The sequence below is a fragment of the Topomyia yanbarensis genome, chromosome 2 (genome assembly GCF_030247195.1).
Source record: "Topomyia yanbarensis strain Yona2022 chromosome 2, ASM3024719v1, whole genome shotgun sequence".
Lineage (NCBI taxonomy): Eukaryota > Metazoa > Arthropoda > Insecta > Diptera > Culicidae > Topomyia > Topomyia yanbarensis.
The window spans coordinates 139,589,343-139,606,133 of NC_080671.1; the positions used below are offsets into that span (position 1 = coordinate 139,589,343).

At 37.9% G+C, this 16,791-nt stretch overlaps 1 protein-coding gene across 6 annotated transcripts in view; it reads right to left on the reverse strand.

The window, feature by feature from the left end:
• The window catches only part of LOC131681539 (serine/threonine-protein phosphatase 6 regulatory ankyrin repeat subunit A), a 243,902-nt gene that overhangs the window by 105,335 nt on the left and 121,776 nt on the right, over nucleotides 1-16,791 (reverse strand). For 4 of the 6 annotated variants that reach the window (XM_058962363.1, XM_058962366.1, XM_058962365.1 and 1 more), the window contains one exon: nucleotides 14,798-14,914. In XM_058962363.1, coding sequence (XP_058818346.1) covers nucleotides 14,798-14,914 — 117 coding nt within the window. Of the gene's footprint in view, nucleotides 1-14,797; nucleotides 14,915-15,095; nucleotides 15,237-16,791 lie in introns of all 6 variants that reach the window. The other 2 variants (XM_058962367.1, XM_058962370.1) reach the window with 2 other exon arrangements.

Sequence of the window (16,791 nt, forward strand, 5' to 3'; positions counted from 1 at the left end):
TCTTCCGTCGTGATATCACCAATATCCTTGCACGCAATCACCATCTTTGGGTTTAAGGCTATAACTTCTGCCTTTTCATCCATTGATTTGGTAATAGTCTCCTGCAAAGTCTTTCAACTCGAAGAGCATCTCGCCTTTTTGGATACGCCTGATTTTTATCATGTTGTCCCCCAAATGTTTCAGCTCCATATCCTCTCTGACCTTCTTAAGCATCGCTGTATACGTCGTCGGGTCATTGGCTTTGACGAGCACGACTTCTGTCTTTGGCGCCTTCTGTCGGGCCGGAAGTTTTCCTTTTCTCTTTTGTTCTACTCGCTGCTCTTTCTTCTGCTTTGCTTTTTCCCGTGTTTCTTCTTCGAACCTACAACGGTACTCCAGCATTTTCTGTATTGGGTGACATCCGTCTGCAACAACAGCGTCTTCGAGTGTCTGCCTTTTAGGTCCGCCTGGTCTTTCGTCTCCTGGCGAGGTTCTTGTCCTTTTTGGAGTGTGCGGAAACTGGCGTGTTCTACCTTCCAATCTGCTTCGCCTTCACATGCTTCGGTGGGCCTAGGAATATAGTAGCCTTAGCCGACACCAATGCTCGCTCGGCTACATCAGCCCTTCGCGTTGCCTCTCATATTCATTCACGACAGACCATAACGCCTATCGGATTCTGAGAACTATCCCCTATAATGTCTTTATGGAGAATGTTTCTCGCATCCATAAACTTGTGGAGCTCCTTGTCCTTCATGGGGAGTAGTGTTCAGAGCCAGATCGGTTTAAAATCGGGAATGCTTCAACCGAACCTACTGAATGGTGACTAGTTTTGAACGTACCCGGAGATCGCCATTTCAAGTCAGTGTCATCCTTCCATACTCAGGGAGTAGAACAGCACGCCTGTCTGTCCAAAGTCGTCGTTCAATTCGAATTCCGTGCCCTGTCCGTTGGCGTTTGCCATGACCAGTAAGCCATAATCAGGATGTTACTGGCGTCGAATCCTGATGTGCCGGTTCGGCTAGAGTGCTTTTATTACTTTTATTAAGATTATTGGAACCTTAGGATCTTAGCAGAAGCGGCACAGACTCGATTCGTCGGAGCTGCTTTCGGAGTTGTGGATTTTTAGAAGTTTAGCAGAATCCAATCCAAACCCCACCACTTCCTAGCCAAGCTCCCCAACTCGCAGTAGGGACGGGGGGAGGGGGTTCATTAGATCCCTAGACTACTGTCCTTCCTATCCCTGCTGCCTCCATGAATGCCTGTATGTATGGACACACTGACAAGTGCAATGGTGTACAGATAATGCATATAGGTTGCAGAAATAAGTTATATTGTATCGATTTTGTTGGCTATTTTCGGCAAATTTGAGACTAAGAGAAACGAAAGCAATGAAATTGAAAGATGGATAGGTATTCTAGAGCAAATCAGTTATAAACTTAGAACGGAAAACTAAGACTAGGCAGGCTCATATGGACATGATCGAAAGGAAATGTGAAGAATTCTTTGCCTTCTGCTAAGTAGGAGTTGGGCGTAGCACCAAAGTCTACCGCATGGTCTATGGTAGAACATAACTCATCATCATGTTTTACCGCCGACGCCGGCATGATGATTTCAAAAGTGTTGTATAATACTGTAGCAGAAATAAGTTTCCACTCATAATCGGCAGTGATGCAAGTGCCCACCGCCTAATTTTGGGCAGCTCAGATATTAATTTAAGAGGAGAATTAATGGAATACTGAAGTATTAATAATTTGTACTTTCTTAATGCAGGAAACTGCCGAACATTTGCTCGTGCTGGTAGAGCAGGGAGTGTTAGATGTAACTCTCTGCTCTGACGGTATTACGCATGAGTTGGAAAACTGGTTCGCATCAAACGAGCTCGAACCGTCGTTATCTGATCATAAGTACATCGTCTTTGATCATTTAACCGTCTCACTAGAAATCGGCACATATTATAATCCCAAATCTACGTACTGGGACCTCTTCGAAAAGGACTTAGCGACTAGGTTTCATGGGTATCTTCCGACGATTGAATCCCCAAGTGACTTGGATAAGGTCGTGTCATGCGTGCTTCTAGAGGAACACCTTGGTGGAATACCGAACTTATTCGACTCAAAAAGTTATGTAGAAGAGCTTGTAATCGCAGACGCAGGGACAGGTCGGAGGCATTTAATATGGCACGTAAAGCATACAGAAAAGCCCTTCGATCTTCTGAGCGAAGTGGTTGGAAAAGCCTCTGCACAAATGTCTTGCAAAAACAATCAAGTTGAGGAGTTTTCTTGATATTGAAGGTGCTTTTGACAAAGTATCTTTCGAATCCATTTTGGAAGCAGCACGAGCTCATGAAGTACCTTCATATATCATGAACTGGATACACGCAATGCTTAGCAACCGACATCTGTGCTCATCGTTAAAACAAGTAGAGTTAAAGAAACTGAGTGTCTGCGGATGTCCTCAAGGTGGTGTGCTGTCACCACTTCTATGGAACCTTGTCGCCGATAGCCGATGGCCGACATGTGATTTCGCCAATGATTACGATATAATGATCACCAGTATTTGCATTAACACACTTTTTGAATTTATGCAACAAGTCTTATGTGTAGTTGAGCAATGGTGACATCATGTTCGACTATCTCTTAATCCAAATAGAACATCAAAAGTGCTTTTCACGCAACGAAAGATTACAACCGGAGCTCGTGTGTTGCAGTTCTTTGACTCTGAAATTATTATCGCAGATCAAGATATGAACGTTGGTGTAATTCTTGACTCAAATCTTAATTGGACAGCATCAATTTCAGAATCAGGAAAGCTTGAATGGCCTTCGGCCAATGTAGACGAGCTTTCGGCAAATCTTGGGGACTCAAACCCAAGCACATTGAGTGGATTTACACAACAAATGTTAGACCAGTACAGGCATACAGATGCCTTGCGCGGTGGCAGAAGGGAGAAGTTATCCAATCAAAGTTAAAAGATTTTCAGAGAATGGTCTTGATAGTGACGACTGGTGCGTTCTCGACAACACCACTCTTGAACATAAAACCACTATATGTGCATCTGATGTAAGAAGCGCTTTCTTGTGCGTACCGTCTTAAGCTTACTGGGCTCTAGAATAGTAACCCAATATAAATGAGTATACAGTCGCTCCCAGTGGCCTTACACTCACATGTGGTTTTCCTCTTAAAACTTTCAAGGTGACAATCCCTTCTCGTGAGGAATATATGTCTGGCTGGATAGAGCGACAACTTGAAGAATACGTAGTTTGTCATACTGACAATTCTTTATTGAAGGGCCGAGCCGGTGCTGGTGTCTACACGGAAAAAAATTGTTCCCAAAATCGTGAATAAAGTGCCATGAATTCTGGAGCAAGCACGTTTTTATGTTACGAAAACAGGACCGTGATGAAAAATCATGGCTTTTATAATTATGTTCAATTTTCCTTCAGTAACGCCCGCATAACGCATTAATTAGTGGAAATATTTGATTTTGTTTTGTGAACTTCAGCCACGGTTTCCGCCAAGAATTAGTTCACAACTTTATGAACATTATTCATAAAACCAAAGGTTGACTCATGATTTTTTTCATAGTTATAGGAACAATCTTTCACAAAATCAAAATATTCTGGCTATTTTTTCGTGAACTATTTCACGAAATTCGGAATTTTATTCATGAATCAATTCAATCCTCGTGAACTAATCCATGATCCCCAATCTATTAGTCACGATTCAATATCCGTGCTCGTGAAATGGTTCACAAAATCATCAAATATTATTAATGCATTCGCGAACTGGTTCATGATTCCTAATATATTAGTTACGATCCAATATCCATGCTCGTTGAATAGTTCAAGACATCATGAAATATTATTCATGTATTCGTGAACCGGTTCATGATACCTAGAATAATAGTCACAACTTACCATTCGTTTTCGTAAAATAGCTCACGAAATCATAAAATATTATTCATGTATTCGTGAACTGGTTCATGATTCCTAACATACTAGTCACGATCCAATATCCGTACTCGTAAAATAATTCACGAAATCATGAAATATTGTTCTTGTATAAGTGAACTGGTTCATGATTCCTAATATATTAGTTACGATCCAATATCCGTGCTCGTGAAATAGTTCACGAAATCATGAAATATTATTCATGTATTCGTGAACTGGTTCATGATACCGAGTTTAATAGTCACAACTTATCATTCGATTTCATGAAAAAGTTCACGAAATCATAAAATATTATTCATGTATCCGTAAACTGGTTCATGATTCCTAGTACATGATTTACGATCTATCTAGTATCTATTTGGTAATGAAATTTTTACGTGAACTCTATTACAAAAGTTGGAGTATTATTCGTGGAATAATTTTGGTTTCGTGCACTTTTTAATGAAATACTCAGCTGCTAGCGACCAGTAATAGGTACGAGCAGTAGATATAAAAATACTATTAGAACCTCGAACATCGTTATTTATTTGCTAAGGTTCATTGTGATGTCCGGACAGAAAACGAAAACTGCACTGAGAACCCAAAATAGTGTGCGTGATATATTTCACAGAACCAAATATCGAGAGTGAGTCTTATTTTAATGATCCAGTTCATATTGTCACGTTATTCCGAGTAAAAAAACCATTAGTAACCAATAAGTAATAGACCACGATAAGGCGAAGAGAATTTACGAATACCATGATAAAACTGCTTAGTTACATTACTCGTTGAAAGTAAGCTCTAAAATAAAATATCATGATAAAATGAACAGAAGTTACAAAAATCGCTACTAAGATTCTGAAATCATTAACTTAAATCACACAACTCGTGAGAAAAATATTTAAAATCGTGATAAAAATCCTGAAATCATGAACGTGAAGCACTCTACTCATGACTAAAATATCACGATAACGTGAATGAAATTACGAACATCACGACTAAGATCTTGAAATCATGAACTTTAATCCCGCTAACGTCATGAGAATTCACAAAAATCGTAAATAAGCTCTTGAAATCATGAACAACGTTTGACTGTCGGCTGTGTATTCCCAAATCATAAACAAGAATCACAACAAAAACTAAACGTGTCCAGCGAACAATAGTAAACCAACCAAACATTCGAATCTAACGCCATGTATATAATCGGGGCAAACTGGTTTTTAGAAATCACAAATAGTTTCATGAATACCAGGATTATCATTCATAATTTCAAGAACTTGGTCGGTTTTTCTTCTCAGTTGCTTAAATTTTCATAATCAGATGGTTGCACGTTCGGAGCACGGAAAATTCACACGATTTATCGGTAATGAAATACTACTCTACCCAGAATATTCTCATGATCTTGGATAAAATCACTAGTTCACTATTTGGGTCGATCAAATCTATTTCATACAGCTCAGTAACTGTATAAGAAATGAGACCCATCACCTTGCAGCTCCCAATGACTTATGTTACTTCAAACGAACTCGATAGTAAAAATAATTATCCAATAATGCTGTTTTACCTCATCACATTTCAGTAATTCACTTTTATTGTATCTATAGTAATACTTGGGACGCAACCTCATGAGAAGGGCTCGTAACAACAGTCCAACCAAGACTGACCATACAGGGTTCCAAGAGTCCAACTAAGTATTCGATGTCCATACCACCATCTGCGAGCGAGTGGTCGATCAAGATTGCGTTGATTATACAATGCAATTTTTAAAGAAAGTCGCCGCCCCCACTTTATAATGGTTCAAGAACACGTGCCGAAGCAATCTTTCAAGTTGCACCTGTTGACATAAAATGGACCCGTATCACGAGCTCCGGTTGTGGCGAAGTGGTCACTCGCAATCCTGGTACAATTAATATCGCGTTAGTCCGGTTCGACCCAATAACTTTCGCGTTATTTTAAGCTTAATCAACATGGAATCAAGCGTGGCTGAATGCATGTGTCAAAACTATTACAGTCATACAGAGGAAGCGGAACTTTATTTGCTTTACAACCGTATTGATCCAACTGAACCTGAATGGATGGAGTAACATACCGCATGTGCCCCTGTGGAGTGAGTTAATATCACACGGAAACGGTATGACAGCTTGCTAAACCCTTTACATGTTTGATTCGTAATGTGGAACACAGGTCATTTCATATGGGAGTGTGATTTGAAAATGATTTCAAATTCCGATAGCAGCAGAAAATATATGAGTTGGTTGGGCTCACATACGAATGTGAATATTTTCTCGTTGGAATGCTTCTGAATAATTTGCAGAACACGAAGATCTCTAGTGCGTAAACACCTAATACGAAGAAGGTATAGACACCGTGACCGAGTGATGTCCTAAATACTTGAAATCGGTGAAATATTAGGAGAAGCTTTTAAAAATTTAAACGAGGCATAAAATTATTCGTGTTTGTTAACTATGGTTTTCAAACAATCGATTTTATGCTCCGAAAGTACCCTCGACACTTCCAACGTACCGATTCTGAGGAGGGAGCACGAACTGTTTTGCGCGCGAGAAACAGGACAGAAAAACGTTCTGGAATGTCTCACTGTACGAAAAATACGTCATTGATTGGGACGAAGGCTGGTACAGGAAAAATAACATTCGCTATTGTTGGGTAGCAGTATATTGAAAAGTATGCTAGAAAGGTAGAGAAAGTAATTGTGAGTGATTAAAACATTGTGGTGTAATCTAGAAGCAATCCGAAAATATCAATCAAAGGAACTCTAAGAAGAGAGACCGAAAAAAAATTGTTTTCGTCATGAATTAGGTACCCTACCCTAGAGAGCTAACATTCATCAATGCCAGACTAGCAATAACAGACAGGGGCCGGATATCGATCCGATCCGTTTTCACCGCTGCTACAGACAAACATTCGTGCTTGTCTGTATTTGTGCTATCAGTTTTCCAATGTTTCCAACCTCGACTCGATTGGTCGGTGGTAGGATGTGGGTGGAAACATAGATGATGGTATTATTATTTCCTTGCCGGATTCGTTTGCCAGTACGCAATGTGGACGATTATTTTTTCGAGTAATGAGAAAATGTACACGAAACTGGTGATATAATTAGGTGGACAGTGCGGTTTCCAGTATGGCGAGTTTAATGCATCAGTAAGAGAGGAACGTTTGATTATGTTTTATAATCTACTTATTATAAACAAAAATATGTCAATATTATTCTGAATCAGATGGATAAAAAACCCCAAGACAAGGCAATCACGAGTAAATTTGATACAGTCCTAACCTCAATATTGAATTAGAAACTGATTGGTCGTTTTGTAAAATCAAGAATGTTTATAATATAAACAAAAAGGTCACGAAGACACTGAATAACAGTGCTGCTGGTTTTATACTGGATGCTTTTCAGGGACATCAACAATTCATGCAAATTGAATAAAAGTCGTCAATAACGATATAATCTCAAATAAAGTTAACAGACATTTTTGAAAATTTAATTAAATTTGTATATACAACCATATTTTTGAAATCTTGGTTTAGTTGCAATCTTCGAGGTGAAATTATTTACACCAATTATGCAAATAGCAACAATAGTCGCTTGTTGCCTTTAGAATTTCGACAGGGCTGCTCTTTCAAGAAAATTAAGAAGAACTAAAAGCCTTTTATGTTCTTAGCAAATTCGTAAATTCCAATGCACAAGGTAAAGGAAAATTGGTATTTTGGTGTTTAATTACTTCATTCAGTTTTTTTTTAATAGTTTATATATGGTTTTTTGGCTCAATTTACTCCTTATTTCTTTCTAGGCCAGGCCAGGCGACTAGATGTGTGCCAAAATAGACCGACTTATTTAACTTATTAAAATCGCATGCATCTGAACTACTAGGGTAAATCTCAAACGAAACATGAACTCGAGAAGTATTTAAAAACTTCTGTAAATCAAACATTAATTCAATTCGTAACACAAAACCCTTTAAGGGACCACTTCAATGGAAAAAAATGCTTGGCCACGAAAATATTTTAGGAACACTGTTGATTACTTTGATGGTTCTGACACGACAGACCAAGCAAAAATCTAGCGGTTTATTTGAACAAGTTACTTTTTACAAATTTGTATACACTGAGAAAAAAAAATATGCAGAGTTAGCATATTTCCTGTTTCCGTCTCTTTTATTCTGCTGTGATATTTATGCATTTTTAGCATGTGGTCAATGACGGGAAGAGCAATTTACAGTTAAAGAGGCAAGATGCAGATAGAAATATATGCTATCGATGACTAAATAAAGTTTCAGTATATTATGTATATCAACTAACACCCTAGTAAGTCCAGCAGGAAAATGAGCCGGAATTCTGGTTGGTGACCGGTTAGTTTTCAATCTCCAGGGACACAATCAATTCTAATTAGTATTCGTTTTGTTACTGGTGTCGGAATACTTACCAGAACCAGCCATAATGCCGGCGTATTTTCCAGCTGAACTTTAATGGAATGGTTTGCAAAAAAGAGATTACAACCTCTAGAGAGAATGTTGCTACAGTTGCGTTGCAAACACTGGTCGAAACCTCGCCTGATCTAATTAGTTTGACAGTAATTTTTGTGGATACAAAGAAATCAGATATACCGCAGCGAAACAGATTGTTCAACCAGTGAATGCATAGATAAATGGCGTCTTGAGGTAATCTCTATTTGATAACTACGGTGACGCATGATTCTAATTCTGTATTTTGCTACTGCATAGAATTTTTTCACAAAACTAGGCAGAGATGGCGGATGACCTAGGTAGTATAAGTAGTACTACCCACTCGAATATATCTGCGAGGGTAATTACCCACTTGGAATTTTTAGAACAAATCTAAAATTTGAAATCAGGCGAGCAGATGTCTCGTACGCACAATACTCCTCTGTCTGAAATCCTCGATGTACCACGATGTCATGTGCTACAAACGCACCGCAGGTCATTTTATCAGATTGTTATGCTAGTATGAGTAATGCAAAAATGCGGTATTTATCTAATCCCACCACGCTTTTAGCCTAACACCGGTCCTGAAACTATTTCACGCCAAATATCATATGGTGTTACACTCAAATGTTTAGTAAGATCACTGCGGTTGTGTGCCAAATATGTTTAGTTTTATTTACAAATCTAGTTCATAATTTGAAGAAACACTGTTTCGACCAAAAGAGCTGAATATTGAACGATGTTCATGATGTCACGATTTTCGCAATTACTATGTACATTGTGTCGTTATATTAGTTGATGAGGTTTCTATCTGATTTTTCAGGCATGATAATGTCACTCACGTTTATATTTTAAAAACAAATTTAATATTCGTTTTGTGTTGTATATTATATGTACAATTTATAATTATTATATACCAGGGTTGTTAATGCGATGACTTCAACGTTATCGTTTCAACGCGATATCGTTGAATCGATAATTTTTCCGTTTAATTCAACAGCGTTGATTTTGGCGTTAATTTCATCGTTCATCGTCAACGCACTTCGATGAATGTAACGTTACCGTTAACGAAAATTTTGCGTTGATTTTTGTTTTGATCATTTATAGAATGGTGCTTATGCTATCTAGTAGATAAATATTTTTTATATAAACATATTGTCTTCAAATAAATAATTTTTTGCACAGACTATGCCAACTTAAAGCTATTTTTAATTTGCACATTTTTCAACTTATATCAAAGTCGAAAGGGTGAACTGCCTTAATGCATGGACACACCGGGTCGCAATTATGTTAGATATAAAAAATAAGGAGGCAATAATTAGATTTTGTTTGGACTACCAGACTACCAAAAGGATCCAAATACGAGTACAACTAAAAGATTTCTAAAGAAATCTAATCAAAGACGCCATATCACCAACGAAATGAAGCATTGAAAGTTCTTCCTGCGAATTATGGAAATGTAAAATTATGATTATTCTGTAAGTGTACATAGCTCAGTTCGCTTTATACATCTTCCTTGACCAAATTGAACGTCATTCGAAATATGTAACAAACTCAATTCGTTCAATGCAACAAAGAGTCATTATTTGTATCCTGCACAAGGAATGCGAGAATCGGGAAAAAATCTCTTAAAAAAATAAAGACAAATTATATTATGCGGATGCAGCTAAGAGAAATTCGCTTGAATATTTCAAACCTTCAAATGTTCTGTTACCTTTCCAATTGCCATTACAATATGTTTCATTTTAGAAACCTTAAACGTCTCAGCGAAATGATACGTAATCATTTTCATTGAATGTATTGAGCAGTTTCACACGAGTTCAGTTGTCCACAATAATGTCCAGGGGCGCCGAATAGTTTTAACACGGCTCTGGCCGATGTATATTCTCAATGGTATGACGCAACCTGCTATTCAGTTGCTGAACATGGGGCACTAGCGTTGCATGATCGATTGCCATTACATGTGGACTTATACCAAGGAGACATCTACTGGCCCTCGAGATCGCGCAATTTGGATTTTTCTCTTGGGGTCTATTCCTACGTTAAGAATGTTCCAACAACTAACCTCAGAATATGTACTTTAAATAAAATAAAAAGTATACCTTCTTACAAAAATATTTCTAAATACAAATTTAAATTTCATGTGAATAAATTATATAATTTCTCTGACAAAAAAAAAACTTTAAACGGAATTCAACGCGAAAATTTTCGATGACGCTAATGCTGAATTCAACGAAGTGCGTTGACGATGACGATTAAATTAGCGTGAAAATCAACGCTGATAATGGCGCTAAATTCATCGTTATCGGCGGTAAAGTTGAATTCAACTTAACAACCCTGTTATATACTTATAATTATAATATTCCAAAATTTTGTGAAATTGTTCACGTGACAATTTCCAGACCTGGTGCAGAGTTGCATGAAAGTGCAAATGATTATAGATATCTTCTAAATTTCACAAGCATGAAGCATATCATGCACAAAATTGCACATTTCATGAACTATATCATGAAATTGGAAATGTATCTTGATTTTGTGAGTTATTTTACGAATAAGAAGGGTTTATCGTGACTAACACACTCGGAATCAGGAATCAGTTTACGAAGCTTGAAGGGATCCATGAATATTATTTCGTGAAGCTAAAGCAGTAGCTTTATAACCTCATCCACAACCACAAAAACTTGATCATGATCAAGATGTAATAAATCATTAATCAGTTCACGTCAAACCGTGAACAATGTTCTTAAATTTATTAATAAATTCACTAATCAACACTTGGTTTATGAAAAATGTTCATCAACTAGCTCACAGACAGTAAAAACGATTTGTCAATGACTAAGCGGGACCCGTGATGTTCATAAAAAAATCAAATGTCTCCAAAAATAAAGCAGACGTTACGGAAAAATGAACACGTTTATAAAACACATGAATTTCTGTTAACGATCCTGTTCCCGAACGTAGAAACACGATTATTCCAGAATTCATGGCACTTTATTTCCGAATTGGGGAACATTTTTGTCGGTATTGCGATACAAATTGGTCGTCCTTACAAGCATTTTTATTTTCATAATAGGCCGATCAGCCACTTAATGAAAACGCTCGGAACCGAAACAGTTTTCATAGACGACGAAGATAACAAAAGGCGAAACGAATATATATTGATACTAATAAGAATTACTAATATATACGCAGCCATCCTGAAAACAATATGGTTAAAAGAAAATGGAAAAATTTAACTGGCAACTTCCTGGTGCCTTCATAACTACCAGTAAAATGCTGGTAGACTCGGGTCTCCCGATATTCCAACTTGCGGCAAAGTAATACGCTCAGTTGTCACGTGTCTGTTGTTCCTGTACTCCCGCTCTCCAGGATTTATACCAAATTTCGGATCTATTCAGTTTCAGTTTCCATTTTCCAGTAAATCGTATGTTACGGCATCAGAAAGCTCGAATGTTACCGATTTAAAACATTCGACACACATGTTGCTACCTACTTTACTCGGAGTCATCGAAGTCTTTACATCAGAATTTGAATACCGTGTGCTCTTATTACAAATTATAGTTGATGTAGATGTACGTTTGTGGGTTCATATTTTCAATCTCAATCATATAATTTTTTTCAAAACAACCATGACGTCAGTGAACATTTTTTACTTTCGTCATCGAAGGTTGCTACGATGGAACTCATCCACTAAGTTTGGTTTTCAACCTTGATATAAAAATAAAAATTTATATTACAAAATCAATGCTTTCTTAGATAATGTTCAGTGGAAGCCCATTGATATTTAGTTAGTGATTGTGTGTAAAGTAATTACAATGCGTTTTAGAGAATCTAAATAAAAAACTGATCAATATGGTTCGAAATGAATTCAAAGCGTTTTTATATACGATTGACTATGATCATGTTGCAATATTACCAAATACAAAATTTCAGTGTACCAGATTCCGAAGGTACTGATAACTGAACATCAAGCTTTCAATGTGTGTAAGGAATATATCTGGCATCAGTAAAATCAACTTACCAGTGCTACGATCGGCTAGCAGACTTCTGACAATCGGCAGACGGATCTTGCATGCAAACATGGATGGTTTTTTTTATTTTGATTATAGAGGTTTTAACCTTAAGGAATGGATGGTTATTCGCGTACATATAGTGCGATGTTGATATGTAACGAATGCTTACACGGGTTTTCCCGAAAAATATGTTCTAACTTATCCATCGATTCTGTGTCTGAGCTGACCGTAATAAATAGAGTTTTCGCAACATGAATGAATGCTGATTTGCAGAAAGTTTGGTTGAAATTGGTTGAACATTTTGAGAACTAGAGCCCACTGAACAGCCAAATTCATAAAAGACACTATATGAAATATAGTAACTTGATATTGTCCTATGAACTGGTGATAGATAGGGGAAATCACGTTGCAATAATAGCTGTAACACAACTTTGAACACGTAATTTAACAACTTTCACAGTTAGGCACAAATCTCCGGCTACATACAAGGAACAGAGCATTTGAGCCAATATATTCTGATTCCTGATTCACCTTGAACTGAACACCTTTAGTGAAAAAAGATTAACTATTCGTGGTATAACGCAGATGTTTTCAAAAAGTGATTCATCGATATTGAAAGATGTGTTAAATACATTTTGTTAGCTGAACTGAATTTGGACTAAGTTTTACATGACTGTAGTCCACCTCATTTGTTTCGACTGTTGAAGACAGATATAAAAGCCGCCTGTCATTGATCGGATAGTAAGACGGATGTGGATGGTCCGAATAATCAACTGCTGACAGTTGTATTTCTGACACTAATTTATCTTGAAAACAGCTCCACATTTTCATTATACTCTATCATTAGTGTTCATGTTCACTACTCAGTACTGCGTTTTTGAAGAATGGAAAAGATTTCGATATTTTTCGCAGTGTATATTTTCTAAAATGAATATAAACTCTTTTCAATTAGCATGCTAGATAAAAGCATTGATGTCAATGAAGTCATGTCATTTAAGTAAACAAACAAGCCAAATTGAAGCTAGATGGCCATGGAATATCATTATACGCTAAATGTTTTCACAATGTAACAAATGTTCGATTACGAATGGTCATTTATGGAACGATGTTTTCAACACATTCTACATTATAAATTGGGATAAATTCATATCAATATTGATGATCAAAATGAAATAAGCTAGATACAATGCTTATTTTATTGAGATATATGATTATATGCTTATAAGCACATTTTAGAATATTCAACATTTTCTTTTGACCATATATTATCCACATTTACGCTGTGCATGCAAACTATTGCAAACACCATAGTGTTGCCGATATGGATGTAAATAAACATCCCTTCACCCAAATCTTTCGGACAGGAAATTCCGATTTTTGAGTACTTTTTGTGGAAGCAGTGAATTGAAAAGGTTTCTTTGGAATGTCACAAAGGGATCAAAGTAAGTTCAGTATTATCTTTTATTTATTTACGGAGATAACCTGACTAGAAAATTGAGCTACAGAAATGAGCCATGTTGATTGGATTTTTACAGGACCAACAATTTTCTGGACAGGAAATCTTTGTAATAAATGCATATTTCGCTTTTCGGTAAATTCCTAAATATTGTTTCAGCTTCATTTTAGGTAGTAAGAAGATCTCAACAAAATTGGAGCGATTTTTATGGAGAAACAATTTGTTTTGCGGAGACGTCACAAAACCACAGTTTTCATTGAAGTGGTCCGTTAATGATTTTTTTTCTAGAAACTAGGATCTTTATTATGAAATAATAATACTGAATTATCATTATTTAAAGAAGAACCTCAACCTTAAAAATCGATCATTATCAAGTGTACTCAATTTTTTTGGTCAACAGTGTATTTTTGATACTATTCGTCGAATGCACCAACTCTTTAGGCTTGTTAATGTTTTTTTTCTATCAGGGGGTAATTGTAATCCAGTGGGCACTGACCACCATTAAAAAAATCTATTCCATTCCAACTTCGCAGTTTAAGCCGAATCGATATTTACCTGCCTGCTTCGCCCAAAATAGGTCACGGGTAGTAACACCTATCAATTGTTTATTATCCAAACTTTTTTTTTCGTCGACCAGTATCCCGTAGCAACCTTTGTAACGTGCTCCAAACAGTCAACCATCGCGATGGGGTACAGATAGGCACTCGATAACGTCTCCCAAATTGCTTTCCACCTCCCCGGGCAGGTACGCGGGAAAACGGTAATTCATGTTCACTAAGCTAGCCACCAATTCGGGAGTTGCCGCATTTAAATAACCATCCCACGGCCCCAGTCGTAGTATAAATCGATTCAATTGTCTTTCAACCCGCTGGCGTTGGGTGATCGATCGATTTATACTTCCGCCGGGCCGCTCGATGGTTTTGATTGAAGCGGCATAGAGTTGCCTATATTTTCTACTTACACCGTCAGTCTTTGTTCGGATATCCTTACCGGCCGCAGCCAAAAGAGCCCGTAAAATTGCAGTTGCAGTTCCGGTTTGTCTACTAGCTACCAAATGAACAGCCGTTTGTTGTCGTGACTAATTGAGGGAAGAAAGTAAAGAAAAAAATCAGGTTAATTAATTAGTAGTTAAAGTTGATTCGTATAAAAGGGAACTAGCACTCAGTTTGATATCACACGCGGATCCTTCGGACCGATAGGGTTGAAGCTGATTGTAAGAGACATCCAGTCGGCAGCATCAAATCCTAGGCAGAACTTACCCCAGCACTGAGTCCTTCCGGCAAAAGCTCACCCACAAATTGCTCATCCTCGTAGACAAGCTTCTGGTAAATTTTGAAAAATGCATCTTCCTTCGCTATCTGCAGTTGCTGTTCTTCCTCGACAGCATGTAGAATCGCTCTCTGAAAATTTGTTCCGTTAAACCATTATCATTCCACTGTGCTCGCATCGTTAATGCGTTTGAACCTGATCGTGTTGATGAATGCTGACTTCTATACTGATTTTGTCAATCATATGGCACCAGGGAATTGATTAACAAAAAACGAAATAATGCAGAACACACTCAGGATTAATTAAATAATATTGATAAAAGCCAACGGAAATCTTCAGAAAACAAATGGTTTTTGAAAAGAATGATGCGCTTGCTCGATGCTCATTGAATCCAATTGACTTCTGCTCTCTACCTCCAGATCGGCCTGTTGTCCATGTATACGATACCTACTAACATGATTGGGGTAGCTGTAGCGTTTTAAGTCATATTGTAAATGTGTCATTTTTTATCAATCACACACTTCAAAACTTGACATTTTTAAATCGTTGATTTTTGTGTTTGGGGGTGCGACTCCCAACCTTCAATTTGTAACTTGGTTTGAGAAAATCGGTTCAGTTAGACTGATGAAGCGATGTGATTTTAATTCTGAACTAAGCCCGGTGCACGGGATTGCCGGAATTGTTGATGGTGGACAATATACTCAAAGAATCTTTGATCAGTCAACGGTGATTTAGACTCGCAAATCGAAAAAATGTGTGGGTAATTTCAATAGATTTTTAACCTTTGAAGTATTACGAACTGCAACGAGTAGATCGCGGCGAAGCGTGGAGCTAAATGGCTCCTGGAATCGTGACAAAACTGGGAGCTTATTGTTTCACGAAACGGATATCGGTACCGGGAGAAATTCCGTGTGCGAGTATCCCCAATGCGACCACCATGCGATACGCTAACGCATCGGTCAATGGATCCCTGCTGCAGCATGGAGAAGGACGACCAGCAAGCTAAAGTGGAAGACGAAAGTGTTTAACAAAAACCTCTTTGTTGAGTCACTTCGGTGAATAGCGGAATCAAGTACGTTTATGCGGTTGATCTAACAAGAAGGATTGTGACGGTTTGTGACGTTACAATGCCACGAAAACTGGAGAAATGCAGTAGACCGTGTGCAGCTTCTGATTAAATGAGTAGCTCAGTACGCTACACGCTGCTTGTCTTAGAGCCAGAAGGCGGGCTCAGAGAGCAAGATCGGAGAGTGAGAGAGGAGCGCAAGCGACGTTTCGAGAAGCTATGGATGCTTAAAACGGGAGACCAAGCTAAGCAAGCCAGTTTGCCATAAGTAGCTGTGCTGAGCTGAAAAGTAGATGTCAATCCCTGGAGGACGCGTACTGATTCGTCACGACGAAGATGAGGGCCCATCGACACCAGCTGAAATATGTCCGGGTAAGCTATAGATAATCGTTGAGGGTATCTTCCCGAAGCACGATTCAACTACCTGGTCACCGACACCGTACGGTGAAGAAGAAGAAGCAAACACAGTCTAGTGGCAAGCGACTAACGACGATCTCAAAGAAGCGTTGATGTGACTAAAATCAAAGAAAACCCCCAGTCCGGATGGAATACCGTGGCGATGATAGCCGCGATCCTGACGTATCCGGACATGTTCAGGATGCTACTGCTAAAGTCTATAG